Source organism: Microtus oregoni, unplaced genomic scaffold, assembly GCF_018167655.1.
Source record: "Microtus oregoni isolate MIOR12 unplaced genomic scaffold, Mior012 000035F_ref0000213, whole genome shotgun sequence".
Classification (NCBI taxonomy): Eukaryota; Metazoa; Chordata; class Mammalia; order Rodentia; family Cricetidae; genus Microtus; species Microtus oregoni.
In genome coordinates, this window is record NW_024543094.1 from 5,928,819 (window position 1) to 5,949,712 (window position 20,894).

Consider the following 20,894-nt stretch of genomic DNA (forward strand, 5'->3'; position numbering starts at 1 on the left):
GCCTCCTCCCTTGTCTACAGAACTATAAAATGTGAGCACTGAAAGAGACTTTGGAGAACTTTGAACTCATCTGCTGGTGGGGGACTGAGATTAGGCAGTCACACTTTAGTCTAAACAGAGGAATATCACTACTAATAAAAATGGCTGAAGAAAGCCAGATACAGTTGCATGCTCATCTTGGCACTTGGTAGGTAGAAACAGAAGATCCAGGTCATCTGGCCACTTGGGCTACACAAGAACCTGTCTAGAAACAAACACACAAACAAAGCATTAAAAAACCTCTAGAATTTCCCCGAAGTTTCTGCAGTGTCATTAACCCATGGCACCTGTCACTATGAAACCACAGGTGTACATGTCATGAGGTGTCAGGTCACTTTTTGTCAGTGGCAGCTCCCTGCACCTGTCTGTAGGTCAGGGCAGCAAAATGTGTTGTGGGGTTCCTGTTGGTTAGTGCACAGAAAACATGTAAAGCTTGACAAGAGGGAGTTGGCCAGCGTGGATGACATGAATCCAGGCAGAAGGGGGTACCGCTAGAAGAAAGCATTCCCGTGGCACAAAGGAGTTAGAGAGAGAAAGGAGGGCTGGGCACAGTGACGGCCTGGGAAAGGCTCCACACACAGTGAGAGGAGCACGGTAAAGTTGGGCTTCTTGTAAAGAGGACCATGTGACAGGAAGGCATTGTCCTAGAGGAGGTGGCACAGGGTAGAACAATTCAGAGAGATCCCCCTGTTGAAAGCACACAGAGAGTTCTGGAAGCTGATCCCAGCAGAGAGGAAGTACATGTTCTCACGAAGCTTGCAGTTGATGCGTGTAGCTCAGGGGTATTTCAGGGTTAGGTAGGCGAGCTCCACACAACTGTTCTTGTTCAGTGTTTTATAAGGAAATGAAATGCCCCAACTCTTGATATTTCCAATGTTTTGAATTATAGTATACTAAATTAAGTTTAGTACCCATATTTCCTTTCAACTTTCTGTATATTCATTAATCTCATAGTAAGAGGTTTTAATCTTTTGCCAAAAATTTAAAGGTCACAGAACAAGTATAATTTTCATAGTTTTCTCAAGGAGTGTTAGAAATAAGCCTATACTAACACATAAATTGAAGACTATATAAATGTAACAAAACTCCAGCTATATTGTCCCCCTCTTCTTCCTTACAGCTGTTTGAACTTGCTGTGTTATCTGTTTCTCTCTTTGGGGGGGAATATGAAGTTAACATTTAGTTTGGCCAGATGCCAGAACAGTCTTATGCAGTGACAGAATAAGTGAGATGAAGTAATGGGCATGTATCATGGAGTTCAAGACAGATCAGGCATCCAGGTGATATCTGCAAAATCTGATCTCTTTGTACCTCCTCTACTGCCAACCTAGCTTCAGCTGCCATGTGCCCATGGATGGTAATAACCCTCATTGGCTGTCCTATCTCCTTACTGACCACACAGGCTGGCCTAGTCGTACACCACTTCCTACACTACAAGCACAAGTGTCAGTGCTGGCCTTAAGGCATTTCATGATCTGGTCCCCTTGTTGACTCCCTTAGGAATAACATACCATTTCCCGCTCATTTAGTGCACTCTAGCCAAAAGGTCTTTGCTCCTGTTTCCTTCCTTTCTTCCCATCACTCTTTCCCTCTCCCTTTCTTTCCCTTATTTCCTCTTCCTCCCCTCCCCCCTCTCCATTTCTTCCCTTTTCATTGCATCCTTTTCTACTCTTCTGCACATCTTTCTTTTTTCTCTGTACTAGGGCTTAAATTAAGGTCTCAAGTGTGATATGCCTACAGTGTACTCAGGAACTATACCCTACATCAGTGCTTTTCTGGGTATTGCTAAGACTGTTTTCTGGCCTTGGCACCTCTCCCCAAACCTCTCTCCCTGGGTCCTACCTCCACACAGTCTTCAGGTTCATGATCCTTCCCTCCAAGTTTTCATTCAGAAGTCACCCCCCAGTGAGTCCCCCACAGTCCTTCCCTAGCACGATAGCACTTCCCATCCCCTTAGATTTCTGTCTTTTTTTCCGCATAGAACTTTTCATCGTCTAAGTAATTATACATTTACTGTGTTTCTGTGTATTGAGTCTCTTCCCTTGCCAGCATGTAAGCCTAATGAGTTTGGGGATCTTTGGTGTGCCAGGCGATTTATCTCAAGCACTTAGAGCAGTTCTTAGCATATATTTGTGTCCCAAGCAAGGATCTGTTAAATGATGAATGAACATTTGAAGGAGGCTGTTGATGTTGGTTGCAAATTATTTTCTGTGCTGCTCTGTTTCAGAAGACTTGGCATCGTTTGTTAGAGAAATCATGTCTTATTAACTTGTCACAAATTTGCCGGCAGTTCTCCCCATAAATATCATACCTCCATTTTAGGAAGTTACATTTTTATTTATTATTTATTGGGAATGGGGCACTCCCTGGCATGTAGGAAGGTCAGAGAACAACTTCTGGAATCGATTACCTTCCTCCACCGGTGGGTTCCAGGGACTGAACTCAGGCTGTGAGGCTTGGTGACAAGCACTCTTACTGTGCCAACTTGCTGGTGCTGTTGTGATAACTTTTAAAGTCCCAGGACATGCAGGGGAGAATTAAACAGAGGGAATCCAACTCTATATTTATGAGCCACAATCACATTCTGTGGTTTAACATGCCTGATGATATGATTCTTTTAGGTTTTAGCTACAGGGCATATTTCAGTTTTCTCTCTTTATTTCATGTGTATGTGTATTTTGTCTGCATGTGTATCTGTGTACCACTTGAGTTCCTAGTGCCCATGAAGGCCAGAAGAGGGCATTGGAGCCCCTAAGACTGTAGTTTCAGATGGTTGTGTACCACCATGTTGGTGCTTGGAATTGAATTTGGAGCCTCTGGAAATGAGTCAGTGCTCTTAATTACTGAGACATGGCTCCAGTCCCTAAAGCATATATCCTCGTGGAGCATCCCTCTGGTTTCTTTTTATCCCCTGGACAGATAACCACACAATAAGACACATAATGTGAGCACACATGTATGTGTGTGCTTATACGTGTCCTCTTATGCTTATATTCATTGTGTCTGCCTATTTATGTGTGGTGTGACGTGGGTACCTACCTGTGTACCTACCTGTGGAGGCCAGAGGTTGGCATTGGGACATTAGTCTGTTCTTTATATTTTGAGACAGGGTATGCTACGTAACCTGGAACTCACTGATTTGGTAAGACCAGTTGACCATCAAGCTCTAGGGACCCACTTACATGCAGCACCCTCAACCAACACCCCAGTGCTAGGAAAATAGGTGCATGCAGCTGAGTCTAACTTGTTATGAGGGTTGTCGAGATTTGAACTTGTGTCTTCATGTTTTCATAGGAAACACTTAGCAACTGAACCATCTCCTTGGCCACAGGGAAAGGTTTTTAGGTGAGACAGACTCTGAAGAGACCCTCATGAAGCAATGCAGACTAATAATCAAAGGCTTAAACCTGAGTAAACCAAGACAAACATAGTGAGTTTATGTAAAGTACTTGCCATGGTGAATGACTTGAAGCCATCCAGAGCTGTTAAGGATATCTTCTGAGCTTTCATGATTGTGCTATAGGGAACTGGAGAGATGGCTTATAGCTAAGACCACTTGATCCTCTTACAAAAAGTCCTTGAGTTCAGTTCCCAGCATCCACATGGTGGCTCACAACCATCTATCACTTCAGTTCCAGTGGATCTGGCTACCTCTTCCAGCCTCTATGGGTACACACAAATATAATAATATAAATAGTTTTTAAAAGGTGGGATGGAGAGATGGTTTAGAGGTTAAGACATTTACTGCTCTAGCAGAGGACCTGAGCTCAGTTCCAAACACCCAAGTCGGGTTTCTCACAACCATCCACAATTATACCTCTCCCAGATCAGTCCCCTTCCTCTTTCGGCATTCATGTGCACATAACCTCCCACTCCAGTAAAAATAGAATAAATATGTCTAAGGGTATTCTATAATTGACTTGTGTAAATTGTATATGAGAAGATAATAGTAATCAAAGTTTTATTGTATTTATGTTACAGTAAGATTTGCTGTAGCTCTAATATACAGGCTCTATAATTTTCCTCCAGTTTGCCCTATTTCCTGGCTTCCCCTAAATCATCAAATCACTTACTAGGGTCATCCAATATTCAGCTCAATTGGATATTATGTAGGCTCTCACCTTGGCCGTATTAATTGGTGATTCCATTTGTTGGCATGGCAGCATGCATCTGTGAACAATTGGAGGTGGTATAAGACCCCCAGCCATTCATCTAGCATACATTATATTCACTGATCACAGAATTTGACCTGGGGACAGACCTAAAGCAAGGCAGGTCTTGTTTCTTTCCTCATACAGCTGTTTATACCATGACACATGCCAACAGGCAGAATGGGGCCCGAGGAACTGGTTTCCGTCCACAAAGAGCTTATCATTAATTATACTTCTGGTTATTCAGTAACAGTTGGGAAATGAATATGGAAGCATGAGGAAAGATGAATAAAATATGTAGATGAATGTTTGAATTCTTCACAAGCTTTACAATGCTAGTATTGAAAAAAAACTGAGTGTCATTTGTTTTGTGCTTGCTTGTACAAAGCAAGAGTCTCTATAAGGATAGCCAGAAGAAGGATTCCAGGTGCCAGGGGCTGCTATGATAGGCTGGCTGACTGTAGAAGGAAGTGGCTCCTTTCTTCCACAGATGGAGAGCCACATTCAAGATATATTTGGTCAAAATTGTTAAACCCAGCTGAGCATGGTGACTCACACCTATAATCCCAGCACTTGGGAAGAAGAGATGAGAATATTGTGAATTGAAAGTAATCTGGATTGCATGGTAAGGGTCCTTTGCTTTGTTTTACACACATCCTCTAAATCTCACCTTTCAGCCTCTTCCTCATCTCCCCTCCCTCATCATCACCTCCCCTGTGTATTGATTTCTAGATTCTCTGGTTCCAAGCTTAGCTTTGGGGTTGCCCCTTTACCTCTTTCTGGCTATCTGTAGTTCTATTCTCTAGGACAGTTAACACTTCTTGACTCTTCAGAGATATCCTCGTGTCTTTGTACTGGGATCAGCCAGTGTGTATTCTACCCCTGTGTGAGACCCCTAGGGTATTCCTCAATGTCTTACCCCCTTTCTTTGCCAGGCTGTACCAACCTGCATTACTACCTTGTCATAGTGTTTGTGGGAAACCAGGATTTCTTCAGCACTGAAAAAGCCTTCATGCTGAGCTTGGATCTGGAACTGTAGGGTCTTCCATGAGTTGAGTGAAAGGGTGGTACTCACCTATTAGAAATTTTGGCTTTTTGTTTTATTCCTTCATTTGACATTCTTGCAAATGTGTTCATTGAGATTCATGATTACTGGCTCCCTCTTCCATTCCTGACATTATGGTTTGGGGATGTGTTTCTAAGTAACAATAGTCTCAATTTAATAACTGGACATTAATAGCTACAGAAATGAATACATAATGACCAGAGAATCTAAAGGGAAAAATTCAGTGACAGGGGCATAAAGCACAAGAACAGCCTGGTGGAGCAGGAGAGGCTTGTGTCTGTAACCAATGCTTGAATTTAAACTTGAAGGCTGGGCAGCTCTTAACTAGAGGAGGACAAAGGGACTTAGCATATTGAAAAGACTTATAGGAGCGTCAGAAGACAGGAGGTTGGTTGGAGATGGTTCCTTGACGACAAACCATGGGACAAAAGTCTTAAAAGCTGATGGATATTGGGCCTTTATTCTTTCAGAACTGGGAAGCCATTCAAGGGTCTTCTTTAATGCCAGTCATGTTCAATGTTTCCCTCCCTCCCTCTCTCCCTCCCTCCCTCCCTCCCTCCCTCTTTTCCTTCCTCCCCCCTTTTTAAGAGAGGGTCTCATATAACTCAGGCTTACCTCGAACTCAGTATGTTGAGGATGACTTTGAACCCCTGATCCTCCAACCTCCCCCCAAGTCCTAGGATTACAGATGTCCAGCACCATGCCAGTTTATGTAGTACTGGGGATCGATTCTTCAAGCATGCTAGGCAAGCACTCTACCAGGATATGTGAATTCAACATTCTGTGTACTTAAGCAGCTAGAACCATTTTATATTCCAGAAGAACTCAACATGTGTCGTTCCTTAGAGAGTGGGCTTTCTTCTTAACTCCGTAGATCATTATTATAATAGCAATTAGACATTGCTAGTCAATGGATACATTTGTCACGTTGACCTACTTAGAAAAAGTGATTTTTTAAAAGTATTTCTTCCATGAAGAGGGCTCTAGTAATCTAAAATTTCCTTTCTTTCTTTCTTTCTTTCTTTCTTTCTTTCTTTCTTTCTTTCTGTGAGACAGGGTTTCTTTGTGTAGCCTTGACAGCTCTGTAGATCAGGCTGGCTTTGAACTCACAGAAATCCGCCTGCCTCTACTTCCCTAGTGCTGGGTTCAAAGGCATATGGCCACCACTGCCCCACTAAATTTTCAATTTTTTATGTTTAATACTATATCAAAACATTCTATGACAATGCTATTTATATGTAAATTGTATACCACACATAAAATAAAGTATGTTTTTATTTTAAAAATAAAAAGACAGTCTACCAATTGAGCTATATCCCCAGCCAAGCTAACCTCAAACTCATGCATTTCCTGTCTTTACTTACCAGTTTCTGAAGGCCTTGTGCCAACACACCTAGCTTCATGACGTTTTTCTAAATCAAGTAAATTTATTGTTTGAAGTTTATTTTACAAAATAGAAAATGATAGATTCAAGTCTTTGTGGGAGCAGCAAGAACATTTTATGATGCTACTCATTTGTGCTTCATTTACAGCTAGGTTTTGAAATTAAAAATAACAGTGAAATAACAACTTGCATTGAATCTATTTTGTGGTGATTTGGTTCTGGAATATGATTTATTGTGAACTGAGTATACATGTGTTGCTCTAGTAAGGCCTTAGGGCAGTAGACAGAAAATGTGGAAGGAGGTTGGATAACAGAAGGATGCCAGTAGGGGCACAGGGATGTAATGTGTAATATGACCCCAGTATATTGTACAAAAGTATAAAATTACCAAATTTAAAAACTAATGCTTGAAAAAAAAGTGTAGTCAGTGTAAATTTTAAGGTGCTTTTAGCTTTATGTGCTAAGGTAGGAGGCACTACGGCCATTGCTTGCCTGCCTTAGACACACAACAACTGATGCCCATGACCAGGTTCAGAAGCAAGAGCTGTGAATTTCAGACTGAAGCCTCAAGAGCTCATTTGAAAGAAGCCTTACGACCCAGGCAGACATTCTTCCATTGTTAGTATTCTGGACCTCTTCAGTGTTAGGCAATATTAGTCTTCAGCTTTGGGGATAGAAACTAGGTTTTATATACCTGAATATTCAAGCCAGATCATCATGCACATATCAGACAAATGCTAAGCAAAGCCAAAGTAGCTGCACACGGTTTCAATCAGCAGAAAACTGCAAGTCGTCCCTACTAGCTCTTCCTGGAAAGCCTGCAGGCTCTTCTATCACAGGAGAAAGCGTCTTCATAGGGATGAGTGATGGGCTAATAAAAGGGAGTTGGCAGGTGGCTTGCATTCTGCTGTTTGGTCCATCAAGTGTTTGGCATATATTACTTTCTGTCAAAAATGGGAACCCGTCTTTCGGGGCTGTAAAATAGAGATTGTTCTCATGTATACTAGAAAAAGCTTTGTGGGTATGTCAGGTTAGGCTCTGTCATTTCAAGCCAAGTCATGATTGGCAGTCCTGGCTATATCCTGTCTTCTTGGTAATGTAGTTCAGCTTTTCTGAACATAGTGTTATGTGGTTCCTGGGTTGCATTGTCACCCAAGTTTTGCAACATGGAAACAAAATTATGTGTGAATGTCAATTGCATAGGTTCGATAGTGTTCTTTCTTTTTCATTTGTTTTTTTATTGATTTTATTGAACTCTACATTTTTCTCTGCTCCCTCACTTTCTCTCCCCTCCCCTTCAACCCTCTCCCATGGTCCCCATGCTCCCAATTTACTTAGGAGATCTTGTCTTTTTCTACTGCCTATGTAGATTAGGTCAATGTATGTCTGTCTTAGGGTCCTCATTGTTGTCTAGGTTCTCTGGGATTGTGAATTGTAGGCTGGTTTTCTTTGCTTTATGTCTAAAAGCCACTTGTGAGTGAGTACATATGATAATTGTCTTTCTGGGTCTGGGTTACCTCACTTAATATGATGTTTTCTAACTCCATCCATTTGCCTGCAAATTTTAAGATGTCATTTTTTTATGCTGTGTATTATTCCATTGTGTAAATGTACCACATTTTTCTTACCCATTCTTTGGTCGAGGGGAATCGATAGTGTTCTTGAGTAAATTGTTTAGCTTCATTTGTTCTCTCGCATAATTGGTATTCCTGTCATGTTGCTGGACATTCCAAATGATTTCTACTTTTCTGTTTCTTCCCCCCAGTATACATAGCATGAATGACTGACTTCTTTTCCCGTCATTATTTACTTATTTATTCAGTTAGTTTGAGACAGGATTTGAGCTATCCCAGACTGACCTCAACCTGTTCTATTGTCTAGGGTAGCCTTTAACCAATTTCTGGCCCGTCTTCCTGCATCTCCCCAGGGCTGAGATTACAATTTTGTGTCACCACTTAGAGTTTATGAAGTGCCAGGGATTGACACATGGCTTGATGCATGCTAGGCAGAATTACTGCTTACTGAGCTACATCTCTAGCATAGAGATTCATTTTAATATCCCAATGCTTTTATTGGTGGCCTCTTAAACACTTAGGGAAGACCAGCCATGTCTTCTAGCATCCATAGACCCATTATGGATCCTGGATACTCAGAGAATGGCCTTAAACACTGGCGTTTATTGGACATGCACTCTTAGTGCCACCCAAAGCCTGCAGAACAGGAGTGCACATCTTAGCAAGATCCTCTGGCGTCAGGATGCATGTGAGGATATGGGAAACAATCATGCTGCTCAAGAGTATGGTTAAAAATTCAGTTCCTGGTAGAAACAATGTGGATATGGCTTTCAGATTCAGATACATTAGATTTAATGATTCAGTTCCTGGAAACATGTGTAACAAGTCTTAGTGAGGAAAAAGTTACATTGTGCCTCATTTTCTCCTCCTATGTGTGTGACTAGTCTTTGTATCACATGGGAGTAGTGAGGGGCAGACATGCTTCGTGCCTTTGGGAACTATGTGATGCTTTCCCTGTTTTCAGAGTTATTTAGTAGGGCTGCTGTTCTCGTGAGTCCCCTACCTACCCTCAGCTCTCACTGTCTTCACCTCTGTTCACTTCCATGTCTTTAATTCACGAATAGTTGCTTACTAAATGACATCGGGCAGTCTCCAGCTTTCCCCAAAGGTTCTTTTGCCTTAGAGTGTTGTTTACATAATAGAGCTGGGTCCATAGGACATGTAATACAAAATAGTAGGAGGCCTCTGGGATTTGCTAGGCCCATGAGCACATCAGTACCATTTCCAGCTTTCTCATTATACTGCGAGTTTGGAAACCACCATATAGCTTTGATCTTGTCGTAGATTATGTAAAGCACTTCATGATCTTTTATTTTGCCATGCAGCACATGAATTTTGCATTTGCTTTTACTTATAGGGAAATCAGGCTATTTCCCCCCCCCCCAGCAAATGGCTTTTCAAGTAAAATGAATGTTCACTCAAATTAATGAGCAACCAGCAGTGGAGTTGGAGGGTGGAAGTTAACAGCCGGCCTCAGCCCGTGGCAGGCACTATCTGCTCTCTGCCATGGTACGGCTGCCATATAGGACATGCGAGCAAATGACAGACTCCAGAAAGGTTTAAAATGCAAAGCAGAACTGTGGGTTTTTTTTTTCCTAGATGCACACAGCATTTGCTTGAGTTAACCAAAGCAGCTCATTTTCTGTTTCTGGAGATTCAACCCACTTACTCATCTTTCCCCTTCCATTCTGCAGTGGAATGCAGTACAGGTGCAATCATCGATGCAGGGCTTCTGGGGCAGCCCTCTTATGGGAAGACCCATGAGAGGATCAATGGGTGCTTGCCTCTGCCCCCAGTCGTAGAGAGATGGACACAGGAGGATACCTGGGATTCATTGCTCAGCCTTTTGAGTCAGTGAGTTCCAGACTCAGAGAGAGACCTTGTCTCAAAAAAAAAAAAAAAAAAAAAGAAGTGAAGAGGGATTAAGGAAGACACCCTGATCAGATCTTTGTCCCCCCCACTACAATTGGTAGTATTTTTTTTTTAACATTTGCCATAAATAATAGAACCTGATAAATGGGATGACATTTTGTTACAAAATAACTTCGTATCCTCTTACTCAGAGTCGGTTCCCTCCTGGAGTCACTGGGGTAGCACTTTGTCTTGTATCATTTCAGAGATTGAAAGCCTTGCCTGAGATCACATGACCTAGTGCAAGGCAGAGCCAGGATGACAGATTCTGCCTATTCATTTTTGCAAGGCATAGTGGGCTGGTCATGATCTTTCTACGTAGCCTAGTCTGACCTTACTTAGGAACTCTGTGCCTCTTCTTGGATAAGTCACAGTCTCTGTGTCAAGTCATCCTGTTGATCACCTTTTCCCATGAGCATATTTGTCTGCAATCCTGCTTTAGTAATTTGTTTGAGTCCCTTGTTGTATTTCCAAGTATTAAACTCACAAATGGTCTCACTACGTTTTTATGCAGCCCGGGTTCTTCTCAGATAGGATCTGCCACTGTGTGGTAAAACTAGAACGACTTACCATCAACTGGAACCCAGTTGAGTTATTGGCATATTTCCCTGAGTTAGTTTTAGACTGACATGCATGCCAGCCTGTAGAACCTGTTTCGTTCTTGAAGATGTTCAATGTCCTCAGAAACAAATGGTTTCTTGGCACTTCTGGTGATTGAAACTGTGTGAGTGTGGAATAGAAAAATCCTGCCTTCACTTATAAATGTTTGCCTTTGGTGATAGCAATGAGAAAATTGATGACCATCAATGGCCCTGGCTCTTCCCTTTCTCCAGCATCCAGCTTCCTTCTTGCAGATTAAAAAGCACCCAAGGGACTGACACTGTATAGCCTTTTCTGGTGGTTATGTGTCACCATGTGGGTATTGGGAATGAAACATGGGTCTTTTGCAAGAGCAGCAAGTGCTTTTAACTGCTAAGCTATCTATACACCTCAGATTATTGATAGGTAATAAAATCCCGTTTTTCTAGATCTTACTTAGCCCAGCCTTGTGGAAGCTCATCATCTTTCTGTTTCTTTCTGCAGGACGATGAGGTGGTTCTGCAGTGCACTGCGACCGTCCACAAGGAGCAGCAGAAGCTATGCTTGGCAGCAGAAGGGTTTGGCAACAGACTTTGTTTTTTGGAGTCTACATCCAATTCCAAGGTGGGTTGAGAGCTCTCAAGACTGACGGGGTATTCGCGTTTCACTCATGGTACTGAGTTTGTGCCTGAGCACTGTATTGCTTTCTATGGGACAGACAACTTATAAACTAAACAGGATAGGAAATGTTTTTACTTTTTCATCTGAAAGCTAAGTCTTTATGGGTCGCAGAGAATTGGGGTGCACTATTCACAAGTGTAGAAAAGGCCTTGATTCATAGTGGCCATTTGGGAGTGGAGAAGCAAATGTGTCCATAAATGGTGTGATTACTGAAGGGGGAAAGGCCTGGGAGGAAAGCAGAGTAACCAGGAAGACAGAGATCCAGGAAGGCCTTGTTCAGGGGAGGTGTTGTTCTTTACAGAGATTCAGGAAGGCTTTTTTGAGAGCGTGATAGTAGAATAGGCCAGACTGAAGTGACTCAGTTCTTGACATTTCCACTAAGAAGAACAAAATCCTGCCACAAATCCTGGGCAGAAACGAGGACTGCTGGACTAGCACAAGGGGACCGGTTGTAGTAGAGGAAGTCTATAAGGATGACTTAGAGCCTGGGATGGGAAGGAGTCCAGGTTTCTTTGTAAGGCAAAGGGAGACTGTAGGGGTGGGACACTGGAGCTGGGCAGTAATTCCATTTGTCTGAAGGGCTCTAAAGAATCTCATGGCTCTTACAGGGATTTGGGACCATGGAGAGTGAAAGAGGAAACTGGGAAGGAGCAGGAAGGTGCTTGATTTGTCTGGTTGGCAGCTGATTCTTCCTCTTACTTGGTACTGTGACCATGGGAATTGTGATTGGATTAGACTATGCTCCAGGAACACCCTGGGCCTGTTGATAGGTCAGTTGGTGAAGAATTGGAGAAAGAAGATATTTCTGGGAGTCATAAAATGAATGAGAAATGGCCCATGCAGTGATCTCTTGTGCAGTACTTTCGGGTTTATAGTGTACTTGGTGTGTGTAATCTCATTTCAATTCCACCAAAAGAGAAAGTATGTATTGCGATCATATTCATTACACAAATAAAGAACTGGAAATAGATATCAATTCCTAGACTTGAAATATTCAACATGACTTCAATAACACTGTTGGCAAGGGCTGTGCACACGTATACCAAAACTTTTGGCTTCAAATATTTGATCAGTCCTTCATGATGCAGCATCTTTTAGTTGCAAACTAACAATGAGTATATATGACATATTTATTATAATTATTTATGCCATGTGACATTCTTTATAACTATCAATGTTAGATATATTATGCACCTGTTTTGATTTTTTTAAGACAAGGATTAATGTAGTTAAGTATATGTTAAGGATAGTATGCTCTTTCTTAGATTTTTTTTTTTTTTTTTTTGTAAAAAGGTCTCACATAACTCAGGCTCACCTTGAACTTTCCATGTAGCTCAAGGAGGCTCATGAACTTATGACCCTCCTGTTTCCATTTTCTGGTGCTGGAATTTCAGGTGTGCACCAACACACCTGGTTTCTGCAGTGCTGGATTTGAACTCAGAGCTTTATGGATGCTGGGTAACAACTCATCCAACCAAGCTTCATCCCAAGTCCTCTTCCTACACTTTTAATTTGACAAATTTTGTGGAACATTGTCTTTATAAAATTTACTGTTATATGTCTAGTTATGAAAGCTATTCTTTGAAATCTAGCTTCTTCATATTTAGCATTTTCCTTCTTTTTTCACATTTTTGTGATGGCTAGAACAAGTTTCTTCTGTTAGCTAACTCTTTAAGAATACTTTCACTTTTGTGAGTATTTGCCTATATACATGTATGTACATCATGTGTGTGGTACCCTTGGAAGTCAGAACACAGCATCAGATACTCTGGGAGTGAATTACAGGCAGTTGTCAGCTGCCATATGGACGCTGGGCACCAAACCCAGGTCCCTTCTGAAAGAGCAATAACCTCCGAGCCATTTCTTCAGCCTTGCAGCCTGATATTTGATTATCCTCATTATATCGAACATTGTATTAGATGGTATTGTTTTGATTCTTTGTTAAGGGAGTTGGTTTCTGATACTAAATATTATTATGGGTTAGGGAGATGACTCCATTGGTAAAATGCTTGCGCACACATGGGTCCAAGTTTCATCCCCACAATCAACATAAACAACTTTGGCATGGTGATGCATACCTGCAATCTGGACATTGGGAAGGCAGAGGCAGGTAGATCCCTGGGACACACTGGCCTGTCAGCCTAATTTCCTTAAATTGCTTAAAGCCAATGAGAGACCCTGTCTTAAAACTTAAAAAAAATGTGGACAACCCCCAAGGAATGACACCCAGGGTTGTCTTTTCTCCTCACATCTGGTAATACATATTCCTAGTTCAACAACGGGTCTATCAAGTGACAGCCAAGCATTCACATAGGCCTAGATCTTCACCTGAATGGTTTAGTTCCTAGCAGGGAAACTTGACTCTTTATTTGCTATGGATGATCCATTGAGCCGAATATATAATCCTTTACATTCACAGTGTCTTACATTCTTTCTCTTATGAAAGACTGTAGTACAAAAAGTTATATTGGCTTGTTTATAGAGTGTAGATTTAAAGTCAAAACCGATGCTGGGCTGAGCACCGAGTTGTCTTCCTATTTTGTTACAACGTAAGATCCTTCCTCTCCACCCTTTAGGTAGCTGGATCTCTGGGCCATATTAGCCTGGCTCCTGTTCTTGCCTGGCTTCATTTGGATACGCACATGCTCCACTGTTCTTTTCTCCCTGCAGCTTTTGCTCTTTGCCTTTTTCATGTAGAGCTGGGGCTCTGGGCTTCCGTTTTCAGGACTTAGCAACTTTGAGACAGAAGCTGATTGCTGCTAAAAATAAGGGAAAGGGGGTTTGTCCAATTGAAGCCCACGTAAAGCAGCCTCTTCCAGGTTACCTTTCCCCAATTACCATTGTAGTCCCCACTTTTTTTTTGAGGGGGGCTGTATTTCTGGGATGTGCCGTTTGGTCTGTATCCTGCTGTCTTTATCGGACATTGCAGAGTTTATGCTGATGTTTCTTTTGCCTCTATGTATCAAGCCCTGGACCTCTGGGGACCAGATTTAGCTCATTTCTTGTCTTTTGGTGACAAGCTCTGTGGCCTGAACTAGAAAAATTTAACAAGTAATGACAGAGAGATAGGACTCCAGGCCTTCGTTCATGATTGCAATATGTAAACACAACTGTCGTCCCGTATTTCACCTGGATGTAGCTGGATTTGACTTTCATTGGTAGAAAAATGGGATGTAGTTTCCCTCTCTCCAATTGGTATCTCCTGCGTTTATCATGGAATAAGGAGCATAGAGTGATTGTCGGCAATAACCAGTCAGACTATGTAAATTATATATGAAGGCCTGGAAGCGGTCCCAGAAATAGCTCAAGCCTTAGCATCTCTCCATCAAAGACAAGACTGCCTTCCTGGAGGAGATTATGCATTATGCTCCTCAGATGTTTATTCAGGCTCATCTTCCCCTGAAAGGGAAGGTTTGAAATATCAACGTAGATTCTCCTGTAGAAAACAGAAATGTTTACCTCTGATGACTTGATTGGTTGGTTATTCCTCACTCAACACAACAGGCGTTTGCTGTGTTTTCTTTATGCAAATGGCACTTCATTTTTGCCTCTATAAATGTGGGAAGTCGGGCTTTGATTTTTGGGCAGCAACTCTGAGGCAGAAGTCAATTTTTAACATTTTAGTTGGGGGCTAGAGTGGTGGTTCTGGGGTTAAGAGTGCTTTCGGCTGCTGAAGACAGTTCAAGTTGGTTACCAGTACCTTTGTTGGGTGGCTCGCAACTGCCTGTAACTCCGATCTCCAGAGGGCTGGATGCTCCCTTCTGGATTCTGCGGGCACTTACACATATGTGCACATACCCCACTGAACTGCTGGCCACATAAGTAAACCTTGAGGAAACTTTTAGAGACCTCAGTTGGGCAGAGGCTTAGTTGAGAGCTTAGAGAGCTTACTATGCCGGCATGGAGATGTGAGTTCAAGTCTCCAGAGTTCATGTTGTCACTGCTTGAAAGCTCAGGGCTGGAAAGATGGAGCCAGGCAGATACCTAGGGGTCACTTCTGGCCAGCCTAGCAGCATCAGCTAGTTCCAAGAAGTGAAAGACTCTATGTCAGAAAAAGCAAGGCAGATGGCTCCTTAGAAATAAACTGCAGGGTGATCTCCTGCCTCCGCATGCACACATGTGACTGCACCAGCGCATCCTTGCATATACACATGCATAAAAATATGAGGGAGATGCCATAAGTTATCGGGCAATCATAGTTTTTTAAATCTTGTTTATTTTTTGTCATAAAAACAGAGTCACATAGGGTATAAAACACTGTCTCCACATCTCTACATAACATATCAGGTGAGCTCAGTGATTGGCATTCTTGCGCATGGCATCAGTGAGCAAACAGGAAGATGCAAAGGAAAGATGACGTTTGTATTGTTTCCTAATCTGGTGACAAGAACATATTGGAGAGCACAGTTGACCAATGTGAAGGAGCAGCCTTGTCCACAACCACACCCTCCCCCAGAACAAAAGATCCCTATACCTTAAAATTAAGAAGCACAGTAGGAAATAAATCTTGGGTTGAAGGAGAAGCACAATGAAAGGAATATGGAATTATGTTTCCTATATGGAAAGATAAATCAGGATTCTTAGGATGTGTGTGGTGTAGTGAAGCAGTGAAGATAATATTTATAGCATTAAATTCACATGTTCTTCCAAGTGAGGAAAATGAGCAACTAAGTAGAAAAGTGGGGAAAGAACATCAAAATCACCACAGGAGAGCAGCAAGACGGAGCAGTAAGGTTAACTGAGGGGATAGTTACTTTAAAAAGATTGTTCTTTGAAAGAAAGTCAGTAGAAAAACCAGTAATCAATCTAATGAAAAAGGACAAGATCTCAAATAGTCAAATGTTAAGTTTCATAAGGGTTGAAGGGGTTAATAACCCCAACAGAGGAAATTAAATCATAAAAAGACATTTACCTACTCATATTCAATTGAATTTAAAAATATTCATGAGATGAATAATTTGCTACCCAGGCTAGCTACCACATGCTACTAATCTTCCTGGGTCAGCCACTCCTGAGTGCTGGGGCTACAGATATGCACAATATGTGTAGGGCCCTATTGTATTTTAAAAATACAAGTAGAATGGCCCTGTGTAGTGGTTTGTACTAGAAATCCTAATACTTGGGATACTGGGACCGGATTGCAATGAGTTTGCAGTCAGCCTAAGCTACATCGAGAGTTCAAGGAACGCCTAGGCTGCAGAGGAAGACCCTGCCTCAAAGGTACAAGCAAAAGTGCACTTCTGTGCCTAGCTTTCTGTGCTTAGGACTTGAGGTCCTCGAGTCTTTGCAGCCTGAGCCATCTCTCCTGTCCTTGGCACACCTTTTAAAAAGGACACATCGAGTGTAGAGTGTAGGCTCCATCCCTGGATGTGGCCTGTCCTGCCTGGCTTTGCGGATGATCTAGTCAGTTATATCAGAAAACCCACTTCTGACCAGAGTGGCTTATAGGGGGGCACAGCCTGGGAAATGGGACAGTTCTCATTTTTCATTATTCTTGTCACTTACCATGACTTTGTGATCTGCAAGATACTTCATTAAGTAATAAACAGTTCACCTAATGTGTCCTTGGTAAATTTACATTCCCCAATGGTGTTGTCTTGAATTATATGAAGAGACTACTCATGACTGATGTTTAATAGCTCTATTAAACCAATCAAAAGGTGCCTTTCACAGAGTGTGATCAAATACCCAGGGGTTCTTATAAATTCCTTGCATCTAAAGATGTCACAGACTCCGTGTTGCTTAGACTGGCCCTTGTCCACAGCATGCATAAACATCACTGTTAATTTTTTATCTGTCTTTTAAGAGTTGCCAGTGAGCTCTTCTCAGGGTTCTGAAGAGGTGGTTCAATGGTAAAGAACACTTGTGGCTCTTGAAGGGGACTTGGGTTTGATTTCCAGCACCTAGATGGTGGCTCACAACCTTCTGGAACTTCAGTTCCTTGAGCTCTGACTTCCTGTTTTGGCCTCTGCAGACACTGTGCACATGTGTTACACATACATATATAGTAGGCAAAACACCCGTACACATAAATTTAAAAAGAAAGAAAGCTTTCCATTTCTCATAGTTTCTCTGGCTTCCCTTTAATTACAAGTATTTCTTCCCATAATGGGATATGAAAAACCAGAACTTTATCTCTGGCGACTTCTCATTTCAGGATATTATTCACCCCATCAATAATGCATGGGGCATCAATGATGCATGGCAGTTGTTCTGGTCCAGATGAACCGCTCTTCTTTCTCAAGTGGGAAAATTTGAATAATAAAAATGTCAGTATGAGATAAATGCTAGATGATGTAAGAAAGGTTGGCTTTACAAACCAGGTTCGTGAGACTTCTTAAACTTCAGAGGCTTCTCTCACAGTATGTTTCCTCTAACATCTAATTGAAATAATAAAACATGCTATAGGGAAACAAATACGAGTGTTATTGTAGCTCTGCTTATTCATTTTTGCTTTTAGGGAAGTTTTGTTTGTGCAGAGGGGACACAAAAGAAAGACCAGCGTGTTGGGGAAAGAATGTGAATTTTTCAACAATCACTTTTTCTTACCAGCATCCTTGTGTTTCGTTATATATCACTTATTTACATGTATTTTAGGAGGAATAAAAAATAGCCAGTGTGTGTGTGTGTGTGTGTGTGTGTGTGTGTGTGTGTGAGAGAGAGAGAGAGAGAGAGAGAGAGAGATCTCCACGAGGGCAGAGGAGATAGCACAGGTAGTAAAGTGCTTGACCTGTGAGCTTGATTCCCAAACCCATGGAGAAAGCTGGCCACGGTGGCATGTGCTACTGCTGAAGTAGCAGAGACGGGCTGAGCTCTGAAGCCTGCTGACTGGCTAACCTAGCTTACTTGGTGAACTCTAGGCCAGAGAGAAAGAGAGAGGGAGAGCGCCTGTTACAAAAAGTCAGGTGGCTACCTTCTGAGGATGAAGGTCCAGTGTTGTCTTCTGATCACACACACACGTGTGTTGCACATACCCAAGAAAATTTAGAGTAAGTGATTTTATGCTTCAATCGCATTTTGATGGAACAGAAGACTAGTAACATTTGATTGGGGGAACAGATTATTACACTGGGCTAGAATTGGAACTGTGTGTTTCTACAAGTTGTAGGTGAATAATTCCTGCTGGAATTTAAACACTCATTCATGGTGCTACCCAGTTTGGAAAGAATAATTGTAGAATAAGATGATATAATTGAAATTCTCCATCTTGGAAACATTTTATGCAGTTCTAGATCATAAATGCAACATCACTATATTACCTTATAAGCTGAGATTAATTCTGAGGAAATTTCATAGGTTTTAATGAATCTTTGTCGTGGTGAAGATATGGCTGCTCTAGTTTCTTGTAGGCTTTATTTGCAAGATCTATTAAATGAAATGAAATGAAAACTTTGGAAGAAATAACTTTTGCCCATCATCTGCTGGAGGTCTCAGCTAAGCATGGAGCAGATGGGACTGACTGGAGCAGATACCTCTTGGGGTTTCCTCTTGCTAGTGGAGTTCCTCCGAGCTCTGGAAGAAGACTGGCAGATGCTCTAACTCACCCGTTCTGTCTGCTGCATACCCAGGTGCCATGCTGGCAAGTGAAGTGAGCAATGGGGTTGCATTCCTGCACCTCATCCACCAGCTCATTCTCTGCCTTTGGAGGCCAAGAAGGTTAGGATTTGTTAAGCTTTTGGTTCTGCCCAATAGGCGCCAAAGGCCTTTGGGAATTAACAGCCTTCTAGAATCTCAGGTGGGGCTGGGTATTTGATGATAGTTTATCTGTCCCCAAACCAGAGAACAGATATTTGTAGGGGAAAGAGAATCTTCTAGTCTCACCCCCTTTTCCATTTCTCATGTGTGTTTCATGCATGCATATGTATGCATGCTTTTTGAATGTATGTTTTCTAACATAGTCTCCATAAAACAGCGTGCTCTCGGTATTTCATTATTTGACTTCTGGATGCCACACCTACCCAGAATTCACATGGGGTTTGGGGATCCGATCTCAGGACCTCGGTCTTGGGAAGCTCTAAACTACTGATGCCATTCTCTCCACATCCTGAAGCTGCCAGTCTTTGATACTAAGCCCTGAATTTGAAGAAGAGTACTGTTGTGCTGGGGGCCTTCGTGCTCCTTCCTTTCTAGATCTGAGAGTGTGGCTTAGCTGTGGTAGATACATAACAGCCAAAAGAGCTGGCTTGGCAGCTTTTCTGGGAAGAGCCAAAGAGAAAATATTTTAGTTGTCTTGGGTCATGTTTTCTTCTCAACTCTGACATTTAGCCCCAAAGCAGCTGTAGGCAGTATGCAAATAGATGAGCCTGGCTGTGAGCCTAAAAATTGTATGAATGGGCACTGAAATGTGAATTTCAGACATTTCGCCCGTGTATGTGTTTGTCTTGTACATGTGTATAGGGATGTGCAAGATGTGTGTGTACATGCAGGTGGAGGTCAGAGGTCAAAGTTAGTTGTTTTTCTCAGTGGCTCTCAACCATTTCTTCCTCTTCTTCTTCTTCTTCTTCTTCTTCTTCTTTTCTTCTTCTTCTTCTTCCTTCTCCTCCTCCTCCTCCTCCTCCTCCTCCTCCCCCCCCCCCCTCCTCCTCCTTCTTTTTCTTCTTCTTTCTTCCTCCTTCTCCCCCTCCTCCACCCCTTCCTCCTCCTCCTCCTCCTCCTCCTCCTCCTCCTCCTCCTCTTCCTCCTTGTGTGTGTAGGGTCTCACAGAACCAGGAGCTCACCGATGGGCTGGATTGACTGTCCAGTGAGCTGAAAGGTTCCTCCAGTGGCTGCTTCCCAATTCTGGGATTGCAGACATGTGCTGTTGCCCAAGTTCCTTATTGTCTTCTGGGGGTCTGAACCCAGGTCCTCATGCTTGCAAGACAAGCATTGAGGTATCTTCCCAGATTCCCACCATACCCAAGCACATTCACAAAATAGGAAACTATTCTATTTCATAAGTTGAAAAAAAATGTAGTGGCCGTATATGGAGCATCGAAGCACCGTGGCTCTGTCTAGTTTAATACGTAGGAAGTATTACATTTCAAAAGAAGCAGCTGGAACAAATGCTATAAGATTAATATGCAAAATTATGGCAGAGGAGATTTCATATGAGTTAAAAATTCTCATCCCATCTTAAAGCTAAGAGAGAAAAGACTTATCTTGAAGTGTTAGTTGAGTATTATGACAGTGGAGGAATAGGGTTTGATGGATCTTTTAGATGCATGGCAATTAATAACTTAATGTTTTTGAAACTTGAAAGGGACCAAATGGATAGAATTTGGTTGTATAGATTACAAATAGAGTGTGGTGTAGAAGCGAGCAACTGTGAAGTGCTCTATCGAGGGATATGCTGGGCCTTCAGACTCCCTGTCTCCAGTGTGTTAACCAAAAGACAAGGACCAGGGGGCAGTTCTTGAATTGCATATCATATGCTCCGCATACTGGTTTGGTGCTTTGAGATATGCTTCTACACCCCTAAAGTATAAACGACCTGGTTCAGTTTTCCTATAAAACAAAACAGAGCTCTGTGC

General features: G+C 42.1%; 1 protein-coding gene across 8 annotated transcripts in view; it reads left to right on the forward strand.

Moving 5' to 3' along the window:
- Positions 1-20,894, forward strand: part of Ryr2 (ryanodine receptor 2) — a 570,252-nt gene that overhangs the window by 161,076 nt on the left and 388,282 nt on the right. For all 8 annotated transcript variants that reach the window (XM_041630688.1, XM_041630687.1, XM_041630690.1 and 5 more), the window contains exon 2: positions 11,209-11,328. In XM_041630688.1, coding sequence (XP_041486622.1) covers positions 11,209-11,328 — 120 coding nt within the window. The remainder of the gene's footprint in view (positions 1-11,208; positions 11,329-20,894) is intronic.